The sequence below is a fragment of the Prionailurus viverrinus genome, chromosome D3, assembly GCF_022837055.1.
Source record: "Prionailurus viverrinus isolate Anna chromosome D3, UM_Priviv_1.0, whole genome shotgun sequence".
In the NCBI taxonomy this organism is placed as follows: Eukaryota; Metazoa; Chordata; class Mammalia; order Carnivora; family Felidae; genus Prionailurus; species Prionailurus viverrinus.
The window spans coordinates 8,074,947-8,096,903 of NC_062572.1; the positions used below are offsets into that span (position 1 = coordinate 8,074,947).

Sequence of the window (21,957 nt, forward strand, 5' to 3'; positions counted from 1 at the left end):
TTGTACCTCCTGGTGGTCCTCTAGGTGGCCTGCTGAGGTAGCCACCTGGGGTTCAGAGGTCTTTAAGCAGAGCCTAATTATTGAGCAAATATTCATTAAGCACCATCTGGGCTAACCACTGGGGAAACAGAAAGCAGGAAGGCATTGGTAGCTTACCTATTAGCAGGGGAGTAGAGAGGAGAAAAAGTCAGGACATAGGGAATTAAGTCGCCTGTGGCATGCTGTGTGTACCCAGGGCATAGAAGTGAGGTGAAGGACACTCATCAGCCACACCAGGTGCCAGGGCTCTGAGACAGTTACGCAGAGGGCATTTGGCTTGGGCCTTAGAGGTTGCATAGGAGTTCTCTGGAAGGGGAAGGCTGTTACAGGCACAGTGCACACAGGCAGTGTGTGTATTTCCTAGGACATACCCTGAGAGGCCTTGCCCTGTAGTAATCATCATCATACCATTTGTGGAAAACTGGCTACCTGTCAGGTACCAGTGCTAGGCAAGCTACCTCAACTATCTGCACTTACCAGATTCGGAAGTAGGTTCAGAGAGGGTAAAGGATGTGCCTGAGGTGACAGAGCAGGTAAATGAGGGGAGCTGGGATGAGGACCTGGGAGTGGCTTAAGAGCTCTCGAGTGTATACCACTATGCAGAACCACCTCTGTTTTCAACATCGGTCAGGCTTTTTGCTGTGAGGCCTCAGAGGCATTTAGGCTTCCTCTTCCAGTGTCTGATTCCCCAGTGAGTCCAGCTGCCTGCTGCTGGGGTTGGAAGCAATTTAAGTCTCTTTTTTGATGGCTGGAGACGATACCCAGGTCTTGTAAACTAGTTCATGCGTTCACTGATTCATTTAGGAAACAGGTGTCAGGGCCTGCAATACAGAAATATTAAGAAGGTCCTGTCCTCAAGATGCTCAGTGATCTGGGGGCCGAACTCTTATTGGAGTGAGACCCCAGGGCAGGCGGAGGGGCACCACCAGCAAAGGGAGAGGGTGTTCAAAATCATTAATCCAATATATTTCACTTCATATAGAAGGTGTGTTCCTCCAGGTGCCATGAAATGAAAATCTTATAAACTGGGGGAAATTGCCTGGTAAAAGAACTCTGTGGTGACCATCCCTATAAAGCAAATCTTTACTTGCTTTGGGTCTTTTTTATTGATTGACTCTTGAGTTTTTTATAGGTTGCTGACGTCACCTGAGGGTTTTATATAAATTTGCTTATACACACAAAATTTTGCATGCCAGGTCAGGGGACTCCTAACCTGTTGGATTCCTGAGCCTGTTCCTGGACCCTGGGTTAAGAATCCTTAATCTCTCAGTATGGAGTTTTATCTATTGGGTTTCCCAAAGAAACCTTAGCATTCTTTCATGAGGCTCCTTTTTTTCTTCTGAGGTCCTTTAAAGTAAAAAAAAAAAAACAACAAGGAATTTTCATCAGTCATAAGACCATTAATAGTATTGGGGCCCCTACATGTTGTGAGTTAAAAACACATTCATCTTATAAGGAAATGTTGTTCTGTGCTTGTGGAAAGCTCTTTTTTTACTTTAGATTTTTTTTATTTTTGAGAGAGAAACAGAGCATGAACGGAGGAGGGACAGAGAGAGAGAGGGAGACACAGAATCCAAAGCAAGCTCCAGGTTCTAAACTGTCAGCACAGAGCCTGATGTGGGGCTCAAACCCACAAACTGGGAGATCATGACCTGAGCCGAAGTTGGACACTTAACCGACTGAGCCATCCAGGCACCCCTCCGTTTTTTTACTTTAAATGCATCTTTGTGTCTCTGATCTGTTTGTGTAGTGTTCCTGGTTCCTCGGTTGGTCAGATTTCTTTCTCAGGGTGGGACTTGGCCCCTCCTGTCTCTCACCTGTACCCACCTGATGGGCATCTGAGACTGGATTCAGCCTAGGCTGGTCGATGGTGTGGAGGAGGCCTGGGGGAGGGGTTTAGGTAAATTTTAAGGAGCCCAGCCTCCTCCCTCCTATCCCCACCATGGGGTTCAATGGCAGGTTGTGATAATGTGTGATAATGCATCTCAATTGCGATGTGCTCTTATAGGTGTTTTCCATATATAAACTCATTTAAACCTCCCAACAACCCTCAGTAGTATTTTTACTAGCCTCATTTTGCAGATGAGAAAATTGAGGTACTGATAGGTTAAGTGATTGCCCAAGACCACAATGGGGGAGTCCTTGTGTTTACCCCCTACACCATACTGCTTTGTAGAGAAATTCTCTCCCCTCTCAAAGGCCATTCTGCATTTAGGGAGAAGGTGGTAAGGGGACTACTTGGGCTTTCTTTACAGAAGCAGTGGGTCAGGCCCTGGAACAGGTTATAAATCAGCAGTCCCTGGCCAAATCCAGCCTCTTGGCATTATGTTTGGCCTGCACAGTATGAAATATATTTTTGTAATTACTTGCCAACATTAAAATATCAGAAGAGTCATAAAAAAATATCCTAGCTCTCCTGGCCTGTGTTCCGGACTGGCTACCATTAGTAGGAAGTGAGCAGCAGCACCTTACTCCCCACCACTCCCTACTGCCTCCCTGAGTGTGTATTTATTATTAGGCTCTCACATCTTTTTTTCATATAATCTAGTCACTTAGCTCACTTATTGAACTTGCCTCTCTCTCTCTCTCTCTTTTTTTTTTTTACTAAAACAGCAGAAGAGATGATTGATTGTATACATGTTCCAAATGAAAACAGAATTAGTCCCGAAAGTCACAGGTCCAGGGCAAAGGACCAAAAGGGAGTGTTTTTTGGTCTGAACAAGCTATGTCTCTCAAAGGTGGTCATTGTGATCAGATGGTGCTGGATGTTTTAGATCCACTGAATCAAGTTCTAGAAAGTAGCTGTGCAGTTCAGGAACTCGTACCCATGTCCCTGGCCTCTGGCTTTCCTTATTTCTGCTCCTGTGGCTTCCGTGGGTGCATAAGCTAGTGGTTTACTTGGACCTGTGTCCCATCTTTCTTCTTTTTCTCCTTAGCCTTTGCTTTTGCTTCTTCCTCCACTTGGCTCTCATGGCGCAGAGGTTTCCAGGAAGATGGCAACTGAGGCCGAGAGGGCTTGAATTGCCTATCTTTGGAGATATTTATGTTCTTGAGCCTTGTCTGGGGAGGCCTTTTGCAGCTTGAAGAGCTTGTAAATTGGGTAGACAGGTCTCCTTAGAGCCTCAGGAAAACTGGAGCAGCTGCTGGTGTCTAAGTGCTGTGTGGCCAGGAGTCTGTACAGGGAAGTGGGCCAAACATCTCTTCCAGAACAGGGGAGTTCTTGGCTGTCCAGCCAGGCCATCAGCTCCTCACGGTCCCTGGAGACCCAGAAAAGATGTGGCATCCAAGAGTGACCTTCAGAGCGAGAGTGTTGTTACGGACACTGGCTGCACACACTTCGGTGCCTTGTTCTCTGTCCTCAGATATTGAGCTTTCGTTTGTGCTGGCTGAGAAATCAAACACAGGTCAGGAATGTGGGTCCCGTGCCTATGGGTATCCCTACCATTGAGTGATTCGTGTCTCTGGCCAATGGTGGTTCCCCCTTGGTGACTGACCAGTTATGATCTTTGGCTGTGTTGCAAAAAGACAACATTTTTCCTTCTGTCCTTTTCTCTGGGGCCTCAGAGATTGCTGCTGATGGTGGTTCATGGTAACCAGAGGCCCCTGGGATTGGAGACGGTCCCAAAACAACTCGGTCTCCAGATGGCTAGGTTTTGGCTTTTATCAAAAACCCATTTTTGGGGGCGCCTGGGTGGCTCAGTCGATTAAACATCTGACTTTGGCCAAGGTCATGATCTCACAGTTTGTGAGTTCAAGCCCCACATTGGGCTCTGTGCTGACAGCTCGGAGCCTAGAGCCTGCTTCAGATTCTGTCTCCCTCTCTCTCTGCCCCTCCCCTGCTTGCACTCTGTCTCTCTGTCTCAAAAATAAATAGACATTTAAAAAATTTTTTAAAAAAAGTTTTTTTTTCATTAAAAAATTAAAAAAAATTTTTTTTAATTTTAATGTTTATTTATTTTTGAGAGAGAGCAAGAGGGAGCATGCATGCACAAACGGGGAGGGGCAGAGAGAGGGATACAGAGGATCTGAAGGAGGCTCCACACTAACAGCAGAGTCCGAGGTGGAGCTCAAACCCACGAACCGCGAGATCATGACCTGAGCTGAAGTCAGATGCTTAACAAACTGAGCCACCCAGGCGCCCCCCCACCCCCACCAATTTTTTTTTTTTTCAACGTTTATTTATTTTTGGGACAGAGAGAGACAGAGCATGAATGGGGGAGGGGCAGAGAGAGAGGGAGACACAGAATCGGAAACAGGCTCCAGGCTCTGAGCCATCAGCCCAGAGCCTGACGTGGGGCTCGAACTCACGGACCGCAAGATCGTGACCTGGCTGAAGTCGGATGCTTAACCGACTGCGCCACCCAGGCGCCCCTATTTAAATTCTAGTTAGTTAACATACAGTGCAGTATTGGGAAAACTCATTTTTTTCTTTCATTTGTAATGTATTTATTAAATTTTTTTTTTAATTATTGAGAGACAGACACAGAGTGTGAGCAGGGGAGGGGAAGAGAGAGGGGAAGACAGAATCTGAAGCAGGCTCCAGGCTCTGAGCTGTCAGCACAGAGCCCGACGCGGGGCTCGAACTCACAAACCACCAGATCATGACCTGAGCCAAAGTTACTCAGGCACCCCTGTAATGTGTTTTTTTTAATTGTGGTAAAATACACATGACACTATTTTGTCTTAAAATGTTTTCTTTTTTGCGGTGTCTCAGTGGCTCAGTCAGTTGAGCATCCGACTTTGGCTCAGGTCATGATCTTGAGGGTTGTGGTTTCGAACTCTGTGTCAGATTCTGTGCTGACAGCTTGGAACCTGGAGCCTGCTTTGGATTCTGTGTCTCCCTCTCTCCCTGCCCCTCCCCCACTTGCACTCTGTCTCTCTCTCAAAAATAAATAAACATTAATTTTTTTTTCTTTTTTACTTACTAGATCACTACTTTAGAATCTTCCAAAATGTTCAAGAATTGGGGCACCTGGGTGGCTCAGTCGGTTGAGCATCCCACTCTTGATTTTGACTTAGGTCGTGATCCCAGGGTCATGGGATCGAGCCCTATGTCAGGCTCTGTGCTGAATGTGGAGCCTGCTTGAGATTCTTTCTCTCTCTCTCTCTCTCTCTCTCTCTCTCTCTCCCCCTCTCTCCCCCGCTGCCCCTTTCTCCTGCTCCTGTTCTCTCTCCAAAAAAAAAAAGAATAATGGAATACTAAAAAAACTTCAAGAATTTACCATCTTAACCATTTTATTTTATTAAAATACTTATTTTAATTTTTAAATTTATTTTATTATTATTATTATTTTAATATTTATTTATTTACTTATTTATTTATTTTTTGAGAGAGAGAGAAAGAGAGGGAGAGACAGAGTGTGAACTGGGGAGGAGCAAAGAGAGAGGGAGACACAGAATCTGAAGTAGTCTCCAGGTTGGAGCACCTGGGTGGCTCAGTTGGTTGGGCGTCCAGCTTCGGCTTTGGTCATAATCTCTTGGTTGGTGGGTTCAAGCCCCATGTCCAGCTCTGTGCTGACGGCTCAGAGCCTGGAGCCTGCTTCAGAGTGTGTCTCCCTTACTCTTTCCTCCTCCTCCACTCAGGCCCTGTCTCTCTCTCTCTCTCTCTCTCTCTCTCTCTCTCTCTCTCAAAAATAAATAAACATTAAAAGAAACTAAAAACAAAAAATGAAGTAGGTTCCAGGCTCTGAGCTGTCAGCACAGAGCCTGGCGCAGCACAGAGCCGACGCGAGGCTCAAATTCATGAAACGTGAGATCATGACCTGAGCTGAAGTTGGATGCTTAACTGATTGAGCCACCCAGGCGCCCCAATATTGTTTTAATTTTTTTATTTTTAAGTAATCTCTACACCCAATGTGGGGCTCAAACTCACGGCCCCCAGATCGAGTCACATGCTCCACTGACTGAACCAGCCAGGCGCCCAATCTTAACCATTTTCAAGTGTATAGTTTAGTGACTTTAAGTACATTCACAATGTTTTGCAACCACCACCTGTGTGTAGTTCAGAACATTTTTAACATCCCAGACAGAATCCTGTCCCCACTAGCAGTCAATCCCCATTTCCCCCCTCCCCTTGTCTGCTTTCTGTCTTTATGGGTTTACCTATTCTGGATATTTTTTTTCTGTAAAAGTTTCAAGTGTTCCATGATCAATGTAAGAAAAATTAAACATTGTATGCTGGAGGCTAGAAAAAATGTCCTCCTCCTCAGCTTTCCCAATTGGAGGTAACCCCCTGTTACTCATCTGCTAAATATATTTCTGGGGCTTTCCCGTCGTCCCCATGTATACATCATTTTTAAAAAGGTGGATTGCAAGTTGCAAAAGCAACTTGCTTTTGTCCCTTAAAGAAGCTTTTTGTGTGTTTATATTCCTGTAAGTCTAGCTTATACTCTTTTGGGGGGCAGAACTTTCGAAAGGTGAGTTTGTCCTTGCTGTGACCTTGTGGTTTCAGTAGTTCCCAGTGAGCTCATTTGTACCTTGAAAACTTGCCTTGAGAGGGTCTGGATTTAGATGCAAACCAAAACGACCACCCTGACTTCATTTATATTGTGAAAAGAAAGATTCAAGCGTCTTGTAAAAATCGAACTGAGAAAGCCATTTCCTTTCCCTGTGTTTGTGAAATCCTTGGGGTTTGGCACTGAGATACCTTTAGCAACTTCCTTCTTTCAGAGCACTTCTGCTGGAGGAGTGTAGGATATTGGCCTGTACCTAATGGGGAGAATAGGAAATCAGGACACGAGACCCTTGAGTTCTATTTCTGTTTGTTCTTTGCCGCGTGCTGTGTGGTCAAGTCATTCCACCCATCTGTTCACCTGCACGTAAAACAAGAGTTTGGGACTAGCTGTGCTTTGTCTTGGTGGGAACCAGATTCTGTAGGTCCTTGGCTGTTCTGAAGGGCTTCACCAGTTGAAACCTGAGTGTCTTCACTGTAAAACGGGGCTAACAACAGGGACCTATGTCCCTGAAGTATTTTGAGTGACAATGAGGTAAGGAATGCCTAGGCTCCTAGTTAAACCTGTGGAGAATAATTAGATATTCATAGGTGACAGCCCAAGGAGAGCCAGCCTGGCCTTGGCCAGCTCCCCACCCTTCCCCAGCTCTGTCCCATCTCTTAGCTTCCCCCACATCCATCTTCCAGGTTAATGATTGCCATCTGGGTGAGTTTCCTAGGGCCTGCCATAACAAAGAACCACAGACTGTCTTAAGACAACAGATACTTATTCTCTCACAGTTCTGGAGGCTGGAAGTCTGAAATCAAAGCCGTGCTTTTGCTCTGAAGACTCGAGGGGAGGAAGGAACCTTCCTTGTCTTCTCCAGTTTCTTGTGATTGCCAGCAATCTTTGGCATTCCTTGGCTTGTCCCTAGATCACTTCAATCTCTGCCTCCGTCTTCGCATGGTTGTTTGTCTTTTCCATGTGTCTTCTTCTCTTCTGAGGACATCAGTCATTGGATTAGGTCCCACCCTCATCCACTATGACCTCATCTTAACATGATTACATCTACAAAGACCCCATAACTTAGTAAGGTCACATTCTGAGGTTTTGCACATGAATTTTGAGGGCCACGCTATTCAACCCACTGCATCATCTTTTTTCTCTTCCATCTTGGATTTCCAACAGTAAGATGGGAGTTGCCCTGGATGCTGTTCCTTCTAGAAGAATCTGTAGTTTCAACTAGAACTCAGGGAGAGAGAGATCTGGTTCCTGTCAGGAGGAAAGGGAGGCATGGTGCTGTTTTGGGGGCAGGTCTACTCAAATTGACTGTAAATGACTTGAAAATTACCAGTGCATTGCAAGGTTGTGAGGGTTTGGGTCTAAGTGGGTGGTGACCAGTGAGGTTGGAGATGGGAGGATCTTTGTCAATTACCCCATTGCAAGGTTATTCTGCAGCTGTTTTTGTTAAAGTAATACCAGACTCCCCTGACTGCCAGACTGTCAACTTGGATGACAAAGGCCAGCTCACCACAGACAACCACCTTTCTTGTTGCTTGGAATTGTGGGGTTGCATGGAATTACGGGGCTGGAAGAGCCAGCGAGGGGCCATTGTTTTCAGGTGTTTTTTATGTATATATATATTTTTTTCAACATAAAAGAAAGAAATCAATTCTATTGTTCTTTCATTGAAACCCAAATATCATAGGAAAGAAAATGATTGTAAATTAAGAGTACATTATCCAAACATGTATTATCTTTTAAGACCAAAGTTTCTGGAGTCAGGCTGAATCCCATGTGCCATCCATTAACCAGCTGAATGCTCTTGGGGAACGTGATAAAATTCAGTGAGGCAACATGCATAAAGCTTTACTTAGCACAGGCCTTTAAGTGCTCAGTAACCTGGAGCTGTTTTATTATCATTACTATTATTGTTATTATTATTATTATTACTATTATTATTTCAGACACCGTGGAATGAAAACAGGCCCATTTAGGGATGAGTGTGAGAGTTTGTGAAACCCATGACCGTGGAACGTTTATACAGCTTTTCTCTCAGGGGGTCATCAGCCCTCACCTCGGAACACACCTGCTTGTTTAAGCCCCTCCCCCGCCTTGGTGTTGTGCAAAATAGTAAGGTGTAGAGCCCAGACCTCTGGAACTATTGGCTTTTTAATTTATCACCACCACCACCACACCTGCTTCAGAAGAGTCAAAAAGCAGGAAGCCAGTGGGAGGTCTGCAGCCCGGCTCCCTCCCGCCCCGGAGGATGGCCCAGAGCATAGAGAAGGTACCGCACAGATTGAGTGGGGCTGGGGGTCTGGCCCCCAGTAGTTGCTCAGGCTCTCCTGTTGGGGGCTGGATGTAATATTGAGCCATGTGTTTTGTATTTTTGCTGGGCAGGGAGGGGATAGAGGGTTGACACAAAGGTGAGTGAGACAGGCCTAACCATCTACTATGACGACAAACCATGCATACTCTGAGTTCTCTGCCTGCACCACCTCAGGGAAACGGAGGAGGACCGCCAAGGGCCAGAGATCTGAGTTCCAGACATCTAGGCAAACCCTAGACCTGAAAAATGGATAGATTGTCCATGTCAGCTGGAGCTTTTTTTTAGCCTAAAATTAACTTGTGAGCGTTATTCTCTCTCCTAGTTAGGCAGCTCAGTCAGCTTTTAGACTGCCCTTCCAACTAAATAAACTTTTACATTTCCCTGTGCTTAGAACTTGTGAAGTAGTGGAATTCTGCAGACAGGACAGGGACAGTGTATTCCAGCAGGAAATGTGACATAAGCCACAAGAGATCGGCCAAAAGTTGTTGAACATTTACTGTGTACCTGGTACCTTCCATGCATTGTGATCGTTGCCACAACCTGGCGAGGTGGAGACTATTATCATCCCATATCTTAGATGGAGAAACTGAGACTCAGAGAGATGTAGCGACTTGCCCAAATCATGCAGCTAAGAGGCTTTTAGCCACAGTATGCTAAGGCAAGTTTGTGCTAGTTGCCTGTCACTGCCATAACAAATTAATTACAAACTTGGTGACTTTTTAAAATGTTTGTTTGTTTGTTTGTTTGTTTTTTAGAGAAAGAGAGAGAGCATGAATAGGGGCAGGGCAGAGAGAGGGAGACAGACAATCCTAAGCAGGCTCTGCGCTGTCAGCACAGAGCTCAGTGTGGGGCTCGAACTCCCGAACCGTGAGATCATGACCTGAGCCAAAATCAAGAGTTGGACGTCTAACCGACTGAGCCACCCAGGAGCCCCAAACTTGGTGGCTTAGGACAACAGAAATTTCTTCTCTCACAGTCTGGTCTGCATCCTGAGAAGGCTCTAGGGGGGCATTCTTTGCTCTTCCAGCTTCTAGTTGTTCCTGACGTTGCTTGGCTTGTGGCTGCATCCCTGCAGTCCCTGCCTCTGTCTTCCCACAGCCTTCTTCCTTGTGTCTCTGTTCACATCCCCCTCTTCTTTCTCTTATGAAGACACCAGTCATAGGATTTAGGGTGCACCCTAAATCTAGGATTATTTCATCTGGATAGCCTTAAACAATTACATGTGCAAAGAACCTGTTTCCAAGTAAGGTCACATTCACAGGTACCAGGGATTAGGATTTGAACATACCTATCTGGGAGATATGGTGCACCTCAGTACAGATGGGTTTTTACAGGCAGGCACATGGTGGTTGGGCTGGGGCAGAGGCAGAGAACTTGAGAAGCCCAAGGTGCATTGAAACCCAGTTCCTGTGGCAAGCAGAGGACCCCTTAGTCTGCTAGGTTCCTCAGAGCAGCATCGGAGCTGCTCCAGGCCTCGTGACCTTGTTACCTTCCTTTTTACCCATTGATTCTTTCCTGATGCCTGCCTCTGCTTTATTATCATTATTATTAACACCCCACCCTAGGGAATGGTGGGGCCTGAATCTATTGTTAACCAATTAAACTCTCTGAGAGAGTTAGAGTAACAGGGAACAGAGGCCCAGCACATCCGTTGTCTGTGGTCATCTTGTTGGGTCAAAAGCAGGGCAGTTTCCAGCAGAAACAGCCTCTAGTGTCCTGAATCTCTCTCTCTCTCTCTCTCTTTTTTTCTCAAATTTTTAAATGTTTATTTTTGAGAGACAGAGAGAGACAGAGTATGAGCAGGAGAGGGGCAGAGAGAGAGAGAGAGACACAGAATCCAAAGTAGCCTCCAGGCTCTGAGCTGTCAGCACAGAGCCCGATTCGGGGCTTGAACCCATGGACATGGAGATCATAACCTGAGCTGAAGTTGGACGCTCAACTGACTGAGCCACCCAGGAGCCTCAATCTTTCTCTTATTTATTTATTTATTTATTTACTTACTTATTTATAGCATGCACAGATGCACAAGTAGGGGGAGAGAGAGAGAGGGAGAGAGAGTCCCAAGCAGGCTCCATGCTTAGCACAGAGCCTGATGCAGGGCTCAATCCCACAACCCTGGGATCATGACTTGAGCCGAAATCAAGAGTTGGGTGCTCAACTGACTGAGCCACCCAGGCACCCCCCAATCTTTCTCTTTTAGAAAGTCTGCCCGAGGCTTTCTAATTGGGGAGGTTTATAGGATGTAACCCAAAGGCCCCTGGGCTGGTATTACCTAGTCTCTGCTTCCTAGAGCCCCAAGGAGTGTATAAATTCTGCAGAGCCCAGGGAAGCCAGTGACAGGAGTTTCTTCAGCACAATTTATTTCTCAGAGAATCTCCAATTTGAATAATCTCCTTTTTCTGTAGCCTGTCACATACTAATGAAAATACTTCTCTGTGGGACAGAACCCCGAGCGCCCCCTGGTGGCCAGTGAGGTCCATGGGGGAACTGCTTCCTACAGTGAGTGTGTGTGAGGTGCCCCACTCTAGGGTACTTGGGGAGGTCTCTATTAATTTTTAATTATTATTTATTGTTACTAACGTATTTTTAGTTATTAATAATACTTACACCTCCAGTAATAGCTTTTTGTAACCACACAGTCCTCTAAAGCGGCCTCACCTTGCTTGTGAGTGATGGACTCCAGCTTGATACTGAAATGATAGGAAATCTTGAGACAGTTCAGAAAGAAACTCCAAGAAAACCAAGGTGAATGGACTTTATTTGCAATCTTACACAGAGTAGCATTTGTATGCTGGTGGCCCTTGGGCTGAACTGGCCCACAGATCTTGTTGGGCTCACAATTGTTTTGGTTTTAGTATTATTATTTTTAAATTTTTAATCAGTTGTCAACATTTAAGTGATTTCAGATAAAACTCTGGATCTTTGATTTCTTCTGGAAAATCAAAGATCTGGTGGGGCTTTCATGTCCACAAGAGGTTAGTAGGTTGGAACTGAGTAGCATTTGCCCTCTTTAAACTGGGCCTGTGCCTTCTAGTTTGCATAGACCACACCACTGTCTAGTGCTCTCATTTGTTGATATCTTGCATTTTATTGCTTGGTTCCTGGAAGCATTTGAGTTTGTCATCCCAGCCTGGAGTTTGCAATTAGGGTAAGGGGGCAGGAAGCCCTGTGGAAGTAATGGGCCCCCTGCTGCAACCCATAAGGGGGCAGGAAGCCCTGTGGAAGTAATGGGCCCCCTGCTGCAACCATATATATATATACACACCTATCTATCTATCTATCTATATCTATATATATATATATAGATAGATAGATACCTATATATATATATATAGATAGATAGATAGATATATCATTCCAATATATATTGGAATATATAATATATATCCACACATATATTGAAAAGTTTTGCCTAAACACAGAGCATCTTACTTGACAATCTTTTTTTTTTTTTTTTACTTTTTTTTGGGGGGGGGGTAGGGAAATATTCTTAAAAAACCCCACAGAACTCTGATGTATGGTGTAGCAGGTTGTGAAATTCCTAGGATTATTATTTTTCTTTAAGTTTATTTCTTTCTTTCTTTATTTTTTTTTTTCAATTTTTTTTTTCAACGTTTATTTATTTTTTTGGAGGGGACAGAGAGAGACAGAGCATGAACGGGGGAGGGGCAGAGAGAGAGGGAGACACAGAATCGGAAACAGGCTCCAGGCTCCGAGCCATCAGCCCAGAGCCCGACGCGGGGCTCGAACTCCCGGACCGCGAGATCGTGACCTGGCTGAAGTCGGACGCTTAACCGACTGCGCCACCCAGGCGCCCCTATTTCTTTATTTTGAGGGAGAGAGTATGCATGTGTGAGGGAGGGGCAGAGGGAGAGAATCCCAGGAAGGCTTGCTTGTTGTCAGTGTGGAGCCCAGTGTGGAGCTTGACCCCACAAACCATGAGATCATGACCTGAGCCGAAATCAAGAGTCAGAGGCTCAACTGACTCAGCCACCCAGGCGCCCCTCATAGGATTATTAAGAACCATGAAATGTCAGCGAAACTTTGTGCTTATGTGGGCCCACATTGGGCCTCGTGCCTCTTCTGTGACTGGAGCAAAGTTTGAAAAATGCTTTGTAGTGGCTGTAGGTTAGTGGCTGAATTAGTTCTTGGTCTTAACTTGCAAGGAATAGGTAAGGATAACTCACTTCTGTATTTGTTAATCGAATGGTAAATATGAGCCCAGATTGTCTCCTAGGCATCACATTTTTCAATAATGAGGTATAGGTCAGCTGTAGAGGTTGCTGGAATGGTCTCCGGAGTCTTTATCACCACTATTAATGCCTGGGCTTGTAGTTAGATGAGCCTGGTCAGTGTCAGGTTCTATCACCTCCCAACTGTGTGACCTTGGGCAAGTCACTTGACTTCTCTGAACTTAAGTTTCTGCTTTTGTGAAATGGGCAAGATCGGCCCTATGCCCCAGAGAAGATTAGTCTGGAGCAAGCACTTAACAAATGCTCTTAGAAATGGTAGCAAAATCACATCTAGCTTCATGGCATAAAATCAACGTTAGATATCACTGTTCTAAGCTGTGGCTTCCTCAAGGTCACCCAGTCCGATGTTGTAGAACTTGAACCCAGATCTTCTGACTCTAGAACCAGTGTTGTTGCAGGCATAATAGCAACAGCTTAACTAGCAAAATGCTAGGTCCCCTATGTGTACTTTCTAGAACCTCTGAATCCATTCCTTAGGGAGGGACTGCTTTGTCCCATTCTCTCCTCCCCTTTTAAAAAAATTGTGGGGCACCTGGGTGGCTCAGTCAGTTAAGTGCCCAACTTCAGCTCAGGTCATAGTCTCACGCTTTATGGGTTCAAGCCCCACATTCAACAGCATGGAGCCTGCTCTGAATCCTCCATCACCCACTCTCTCTCTCTTAAAAATGAATAGACACTTAGAAAAAAATAATTAAGACATTTTTAGAAATAAATCAATAATTTTGGTAGGGGCGCCTGGCTGGCTTAGTTGGAAGAGTGGGCAACTCTTGATCTTAAGGTTGTGAGTTCGAGCTCCATGTTGGGTGTAGAGATTAGTTAAATAAAAACAAGACATTGCAAAAAGTTTTAAATTGTGGTAAATTATACATAATGTAAAATATACCATTTTAATCATTTTTCAAAGTGTCCAGTTCAGTGGCATTAAGTCCATTCACACTGCTGTAGAGCCGTCACGACTATGCATTAAGCAACACCCTGCTTCTCCCTCCCTCAGCCCCTGGCAACCACCGCTCTATTTCATGCTTGTATGAATTTGACTACTTTAGGCACCTCATGGAAGTAGAATTATTCACTATTTGGCTTTTTGTGTCTGGCTTATTTCACTCAGCAGAATATTGTGGCATGTGTCGCAATTTCCTTCCTTTTTTTCAGGCTGAATAATATTCCATGGTGTGGATAGACCACATATCATTTATTCATCCATCCCTTGATGGACACTTGGGTTGTTTCCAAGTGTCCTTTGGCTGTTACGAGTAATGCTGCTAGGTTTGTGGCCCCCCTCTTTTGTTTAAGGATAGGTTGAGTAATACTGTGGTTAGAGCACAGGTTGTAGAGTGGAGGGGTCTCCACCTCTTACTGGTTGAGTGGTCTTGGACCGTTCCTTCACCCCCTACACCCTGGTATTCTCATCTGCAAATGATGGTGGTCTGTCTCCCAGTGCGGTCAAGCAGTTGGATGACCGAGTGGATATGGCATGTTTATTACAGTGCCCAACACAGAGCAAACACTCAATACATCTTATTCTCGTACATCCATTCAGCAAAATATGTGGTACCTGCCTCCTGATGTTTCCATTGTACCCCTCACCTAGCCAGTCCCACCTACCCCGAGCAGTGGGTCAAGGCAGAGAAGGGGCAGTGGGAATGACCCACTAAGGCCCATGTAGTAAAGGGTGCAGTGTCTGCAGTCTATTTAATTAAAAACCAAAACTGATCAAAAATTGGTCTGCTTTTTATCATCATTGGGAACTGGCGTTTCTAAACAACGTCACTGATGAAATGCTCCTCCCCCCAGGCACAGATCATTCCCACTGCCCCCAACCTTCCATAGCCTCTTTCATGCCCCTTGTGAGGTCCACATGTGTGTTGAATAATGCTGTGTTCTTGGTTCCCTTCTGTTCTGTTTCTTTTTTCTTTTTAATGTTTATTGATTTTTGAAACGGAGAGAGAGACGGAGCACAAGCGGGGAGGGGCAGAGAGACACCCACACAGAATCCGAAGCAAGCTCCAGGCTTTGAGCTGTCAGCACAGAGCCCAACGCGGAGCTTGAATCCACAAACTGCAAGATCATGACCTAAGCCGAAGCCAGATGCTTAACTGACCGAGCCACTCAGGCGCCCCTTCTTCTTTTTTTAAGTTTTTTTTAATGTTTATTTATTTTTGAGAGAAAAAGAGAGACAGAGCCAGAGTGCAGGAGAGGCAGAGGGAGAGGGAGACACAGAACCTGAAGGAGGCTCCAGGTTCTGAAGCGTCAGCACAGAGTCCAACGTGGGGCTTGAACTCACAGACCAAGATATCATGACCTGAGCCAAAGTCATATGCTTAACTGACTGAGCCATGCAGGCGCCCTGTATTTTTTTTTTTTTTAAGATTTTATTTTTAAGTAATCCCTACACCCAGCATGGTGCTCGAACTTACAACCCCAAGATCAAGAGTTTCACGCTCTGCTGGCAGCCAGCCAGGTGTCCCTGTTGTATTTCTTTTTAAATACTCTGCATACATGTTAGAAAGCTTGGCAGCCTAATTATCCTGTTTTCCTTTACGGTAGCTGTTACTACTGTCTGGCATTTTAAAGATTGCTTTTTATGATAGGACTTTATGTTTCAGAATGGCGTCAGATTGACAGAAAAACTCAGCAGGTAGTATAGAGAGTTTCCGTTTACTAGACCCCCCCCCCCCACCATCCCATCCAGTTTCCTCTGTTATTAACATGGTACATCTGCAGAGTACATTGGTTACAATTAAAACCAGTATCTATACATTATTCCTAACTAAAGTCTATAGTTTATTCACATTTCCTCAATTTTTACCAAATGTCCTTTATTTCAGGATCCCACCCAGGATACCTCTATCTTTGTAACTGTCATGTCTCAGGCTCCTCTCAGCTGTGACGGTTTCTCAGATTTTGGGGGGCTTTTTTTTGTTGACCTTGACAGATGTGAAGAGTGCTGGTCAGGGATTGAGTAGAAAGTCCCTCTTTGGGGATTTGTAGCTTCATTTATTTATTTTTTAAGTTATTTACTGGAGGGTTACTGTAAGTCATTGTGCAAGGCTAGGGATATAACAGTGAAACAAAACATTTATAAACAGCATTTATAGGGGCGCCTGGGTGGCTCAGTCGGTTAAGTGTTTGACTTCGGCTCAGGTCATGATCTCACGTTCGTGGGTTTGAGCCCTGCATCAGGCTCTGTGCTGACAGCTCAGAGCCTGGAGCCTGCTTTGGATTCTGTGTCTCCCTTGCTCTCTGCCCCTCCCCCACCCGCACTCTGTCTCTGTCTCTCAAAAAAATGAATAAACATTAAAAAAATAAAAAAAACCCAGCATTTATAAATCAGTGACATTGACGCTGGGCTTGGAGAAGGCTGCAGGGGCTGAGAATTGAACCCAGGCAGCCCCGAGTCTGACCCTTGATCACTGTCCTGTTTGCCACCTCCCATGGGCAGAGGAGGTGGATTTGGGATGTTAGGTAAATTTTGAAAAATCTGGCAACCAAAGGCACACGAGGAAAACTAAGACAGTAGATGGAATAAATTACAAGTGAGTTGGATTCATTTCCAGTGGGTAGATGAGGAAAGTGAGTTAAAATACTTTCCCTACATTTCTCTTTGGAGCTCTTCTGTTCTTCTTAAATTCTCCTGTGCAACTTTCTCTGCTTTTAAATGTCCCTGCAGGAATGCTTTTGCACAACACAAAAATTAATGGTCAAGGTCGGAAGAGGCCAGTGACAGATCTGTGTCTGTCCCTAAAGGCTAATGGTGCATTGCGGATGCAACTAAAAAACCCATGTGTGGAGTGGTCTTGGGCCGGGAAGTCTGGACCCAGAAAGTGAGTTCACGGGCTCTGCCCTCCTGGTCTGGGGCAGCGTCCGAGGCCTTTGAATCTTTCTGAGCCTTGATTCCTGTGCCTATAAGTTGGGGATAATTCAGTAGAGTAGCATCTTGCACCTGGATGAGGTTCTCAAATCAGTCACCACCTAAGGCCGAAATCTGGTAGAGTCAGAATTACCTTTGAAAAGCCTTCAGATGACATACAAAGATGTGAACACAGTGTGCCATGTGGGAGACCCTTGCCCAGCCTGGATGTATGTCTATCACAGCCCACTTTTCTGCTGGCATTTGTGGCCATATGACTCCATCCTTGGTCAAACCAGATTAAGTATCTACCAGTGTTTATGAAGCCCATGTTGTAATAAACAGTGCCATGTCTTTACACACGGGGAATAGAATACGCATGACTTACTGGCTGAGTCAGGTCTCACAGGTGTCAAGACCTCGTGGTTAGTGTTGTTTTTTTTGTTTCTCTGCATCCATAGTTGAGTTTTTGTACATTGGAGTATTTTAGTGCATTGCCCAGCCCACTCCCGGGGTACTTGGTAAGGATTGAATGAGGTTGTGTGTGAGTCCCTGGTGCTGGAGATAAATATTTGGCACATTATAAATATGATCAGTGAGTGATACTTTCATGGAAGTCATAGGGAGGTGAGTGATTTACTCTTTAAACATTTTTTGGAAAGGAGGATGTTGTGTGTCTTGTGGTCTCTGACGGACCCTGGTGACTTGGTTTCTACTAAGTGTGTGGGTGGTGGGTGACTGCAGAGGCCTATCAGTCTTTCACTGGGTTAGGTCCAGTCTTAGCCCCCTTCAGAGACCTTCCCTCTACTCTGGGCTAATATGGCTCCTTTGTTTGGCCACAGAATGTCCTGAAGGAGCATGCAGACGACGACCCCAGTCTGGCCGTCACTGGGGTCCCTGTAGTCACTTGGCCAAAGAAGACTCCAAAGGTAAGACGCAGATTGCCCGCAGCTGAGGGACCATTTCCGCTGCCTTTCACATCTCCTGTAAGATGAGTGTGGGCAACTTTTCAGTGGGGACTCCCGGCCTAGGGCACCCCAGTTAAGATGAATGTTTTTGGTGATTTGTCTATTGCAAATTTTTGTTTTTTGAAAGGAATCATTTTCCCTAGCTGTGGAAACTGCAGGCAGTGGTGGCCACCTGGTGGCCACTCAGAAAACTGTGGGGAAATGATGGCTCACTTATCCCCTTCTTTGGGTGACTTCTTTCCCTTCCTCCCTCCCTCTCTTCCTTCCTTCCTTCCTTCCTTCCTTCTTTTTTTCCTCCAGTTGCTTCAAGGACTCTTTCCTCTCTTTTGAAAGTAACTTTTTTTTCTCTTTGTAAACCTGATTGATGCTCACCATGAAAAAGTCTCTTCAAATAGGAAAGGACCAAGACCCTAGGGAGAATGACAGTAATGTCACTGAGGGCTTACCAGGGGCAGGTTGCTTTGCCTCATCCCCTGCATCCCTTATCTTCTTTAGGTTCCCAGCAGCCCTGTGGGGCAGACACTTGTGACTCTCATTTTACAGATGAGGAAACTGAGGTCACTTGTGAGGGCACCTGGCAGAGCCGAGGGCAAGGCGATCGGTCTGACAGCAGAGACTAGACTGTTAACCAGTGTCTACCTCAAAGTCCATTCTGCAGAGAAAACCAGTAACATTTTTGTGTGTCTTCTTCCAAAGTCTGTGCTGGGGTAGGACACGTATGTATCAGCCCATCTGCCGACACTCGGCTCACCACTTTCTTGAGCAGGTTATAGATGCTCCCTGGGCCCTTACTTTCCTCATCTGTAAAAAAGGGTTATACCAGCACCTACTCAAATGGTTGTTGTGACGACTAGATGAGATAATGCATTGTTGAATTTGTTTCTGGTTAACTATTAAAAAAAAAAAAAGGAATAATGTATGCAAAGTTCTTAGCACAAGGAGTGACCAGTGGTTAGTGCTCTTTAAATGTCAGTTGTGACTTCAGCAGCCTCTTTGTTGATGTGTATTTTGCCAATTTCTGGGTTTGTTTTTTTTTTTTTTTGCTCTTATAAGAAACATTTAGAGGAATATTCTAGATCTGTGTTGTCCAAAATGGTAGCTGCTAGCTGTATGGCTATTGAACACTTGAAATATGACAAGCTCAAATTGAGATGTGTCAGAAGTATAAAATACACAACAGATTTCAAAGACTTAGTGCAAAAAAGAACACTGTAAAATTACTCATTAATTTGTTTTTTATATTGATTGCATGTTGAAATTAGGGTTGCCAGATTTTAGAAAGGATCCCCATTTAAATTTGAATTTCAGGTAAACAACAAATAAAACTTTAAGTGTAAATATAGCCCACATATCACATATACTTACACTAAAAAAGATTATTCATTGTTCATCTGAAATTTAACTGGGTGTACTGTATTTTTATTTGTTAAATCTGGCAACTCTAGTTGAAATGATAATATTTTGAATATATGGATTATTAATGTTAATTTCACCTTTTTCTTTTTTCCTCTTTAAATGTGGTTACGAAAAGTATATAAAAGTATATGTGTGGCTCACTTTACATTTCTATTGGTCAGTGATGTTCTTAGGTCATTCTTTCCACTTTTGTTTGATTATCTCCTTAGGGTATATTCCTAAATGTAGAATTGCTGGGGAAGATGGCCCCTATTACTTGTAGGTATTGAATTCTAATTCTCTTTGAAGCTTAGTGGGAATTTAGGTGGCAGTAGAAATGAAAAAGGATTCACTTTCATAGCTTCTGCCATTAGTTTCCCCGATCCATGGAAGTGAGTGGGGTTTTAATGTTCACTTTCCCCTACATGGGCAATAAACACAACCACCATTGCTCAGACCGCAAACTGTACCTGCAAACATAGCGCCTTGCAACAACCTAGCCGGGCCCCACGGCTGCTCTGAACTTGAAGAGGAAATGGTGGCTTTGCCTCACTGCCTGCTCCCCTCCCAGCTAAGGAATTGCTTTGGGGGAGGGATTGGGGTTTACAGAACATGGGCTTTGAAAAAACAAACTTGCCACGACCCATTGTAATCTCAGAATTAATGGAGGGGTCCAAACGAACTTCTCTGGGGGAAAGCACTTTAGGATTACTGGTGTGTCCTGTCCTTTGTGCCTCAGACCCTCAGTTTACTCCTGAGAGGCTTATAGGCGTTAAAAAAAAAAAAAAAAAATCAACCCTCTGCCCTTTTCCTCCAAAGGGCTTGAAACAGGAAGCAGGCTTCTGGGGGGAGTAGCCCTTATCTAAGATTTTTGTGGAGGATTGGTGTATAAGCACGGGTCTATACACAAGGTCACGTGGCTAATATCAAATCTGGGGGTGGGGGAGAGACAAGCCCTTCGGCTAGTTAGAGAGTGAATAGAGAACATTCGAGATTTAACAATACTAAACCAAACAATACTTTGGAGGTACCAGTCTTTTTTTTTTTAAACACCTTATAATGAAACAGATACAACTTGCTTACCATACAGTTTTCCCGCTAAAAGTGTACAACTCACATTTTAGTATAATTGGGATATTCAGAGAGTTGGACAGCTATCTCCACAGTCTAATTTTAGAACATTTTCATGCCCTCTGAAAGAAAGCCCATCAGCAACCAGTCCCCAACCCCTAAATCTTCCCCTCCCACAGCCCCTGACAACCACTAATCTGCTTTCTGTCTCTATGCATTTGCCCGTTCTGGACATGTAAATGGAATTATCCAATACTTGACCTTTTGTGACTAGCTTTTTCACTTAGTATAATATTTTTAAGCTTCACCCACATAGTGGCATCTGTCAGTATTTCATTCCTTTTTATGGTTGAATAATATTCCATTGTGTTTGTAGACCATACTTTGTTCATCCCTTGTCCAGTTGCTGGACCTTTGGGCTGTCCCTATCTTTTGGCTATTGTGAATAATGATGCCCTGAACATTCGTGCACAAGTTTTTGTGTGGATACATGTTTTCATATCTCTTGGGTAGATGCCTAGGAGTGGAGTTGACTGGTCACATGGTAACTCTGTGTTTAACTTTTTGAAGAATGGCTAGACTGTTTTCCAGAGTGGCTACACCCTTTTACACTCCCACTGGCAATGTATGAGAGTTTCAATTTAACCCACATCTTCGCCAACACTTATGATCCGTCTTTTATATTTAAAAACAATTTTTTTTAATGTTTATTTTTGAGAGAGAGAGACAGACTGCGAGCGGGGGGAGGGGCAGAGAGAGAGAGAGAAAGACACAGAATCAAGCAGGCTCCAGGCTCCGAGCTGTCTCCACAGAGCCCGACACAGAACTCAAACCCACGAACCTCGAGATCGTGACCTGATCGGAAGTTGGATGCTCAACAGACTGAGCCATCCAGGCGCCCTTATCCATCTTTTTGATTAGAGCCATACTAGTACTGTCTCTTTCGTTTTCATTCAGCTTATGGTTTCTACAACTCATTTGAGGTTTATTGTGTGAGTTTGCAAGGGCTGCAGAAGCTGTGTGCGTGGCTTAGAGGATAGACGTTCATTTTCTCACAGTTCTGGAGGCCAGAAGTCAGTTGGCAGGACGCATTTCTTCTGGGGACTCTCTCCTGGGTTTGTCGATAGCTGTTGTCTCTCTGTGTTATCACGTGGTCTGCCCTCTGTGTGTGCCTGTGTCCTAATCTCTTCTTATAAGGACGTCAGTCTTGCTGAATTGGGACCCACCCGAATGACCCCATTTTAACTTAGTTACTTCCTGAAAGACTTTATCTCCAGGTAGTCACATTCTGAGGCACTGGGGTTAGGGCTTCAACATAAGAATTTGGGGGGCAGGGGGGACACAATTCAACCTGTAGCATTTATCATACATTATTTCAGAGCCACAAAAAAAGATGTAAGTAATATAATAATGAACTCCATGGCCCCCACTCAGCTCTAGAAATAAATTATTGCCAGTACAGCCCCAACCCCCTGTAGTTTCCTACACAATGTATGGACCAATCTTTAGAGGTCTTTTTTACATCTTGTTTAATCCTTACAATGAGGCTGGGAGGTGTGGATAGTGTTATCTCTGTGCGTGCAGTTGAAACCGGGGTCTCAGAGAGGGATGCTGGTAT

The 21,957-nt window shown here is 44.6% G+C and overlaps 1 protein-coding gene and 1 long non-coding RNA gene across 13 annotated transcripts in view; one reads left to right on the forward strand and one right to left on the reverse strand.

Annotated features, from left to right (window-relative positions):
- Positions 1-21,957, forward strand: part of KDM2B (lysine demethylase 2B) — a 153,533-nt gene that overhangs the window by 87,763 nt on the left and 43,813 nt on the right. For all 12 annotated transcript variants that reach the window (XR_007145959.1, XM_047828605.1, XM_047828602.1 and 9 more), the window contains one exon: positions 17,748-17,834. Coding sequence is in view for 11 of the 12 variants with exons in the window: in XM_047828605.1 (XP_047684561.1) it covers positions 17,748-17,834 (87 nt within the window). In the remaining variant the exon portion in view is untranslated. The remainder of the gene's footprint in view (positions 1-17,747; positions 17,835-21,957) is intronic.
- LOC125149536 (uncharacterized) lies at positions 652-7,446 on the reverse strand. Its single transcript, XR_007145960.1, has 3 exons — positions 7,269-7,446; positions 1,253-1,386; positions 652-860 (listed from the first exon to the last, which is right to left on the reverse strand). It is a non-coding gene; the product is annotated as an uncharacterized LOC125149536 (long non-coding RNA).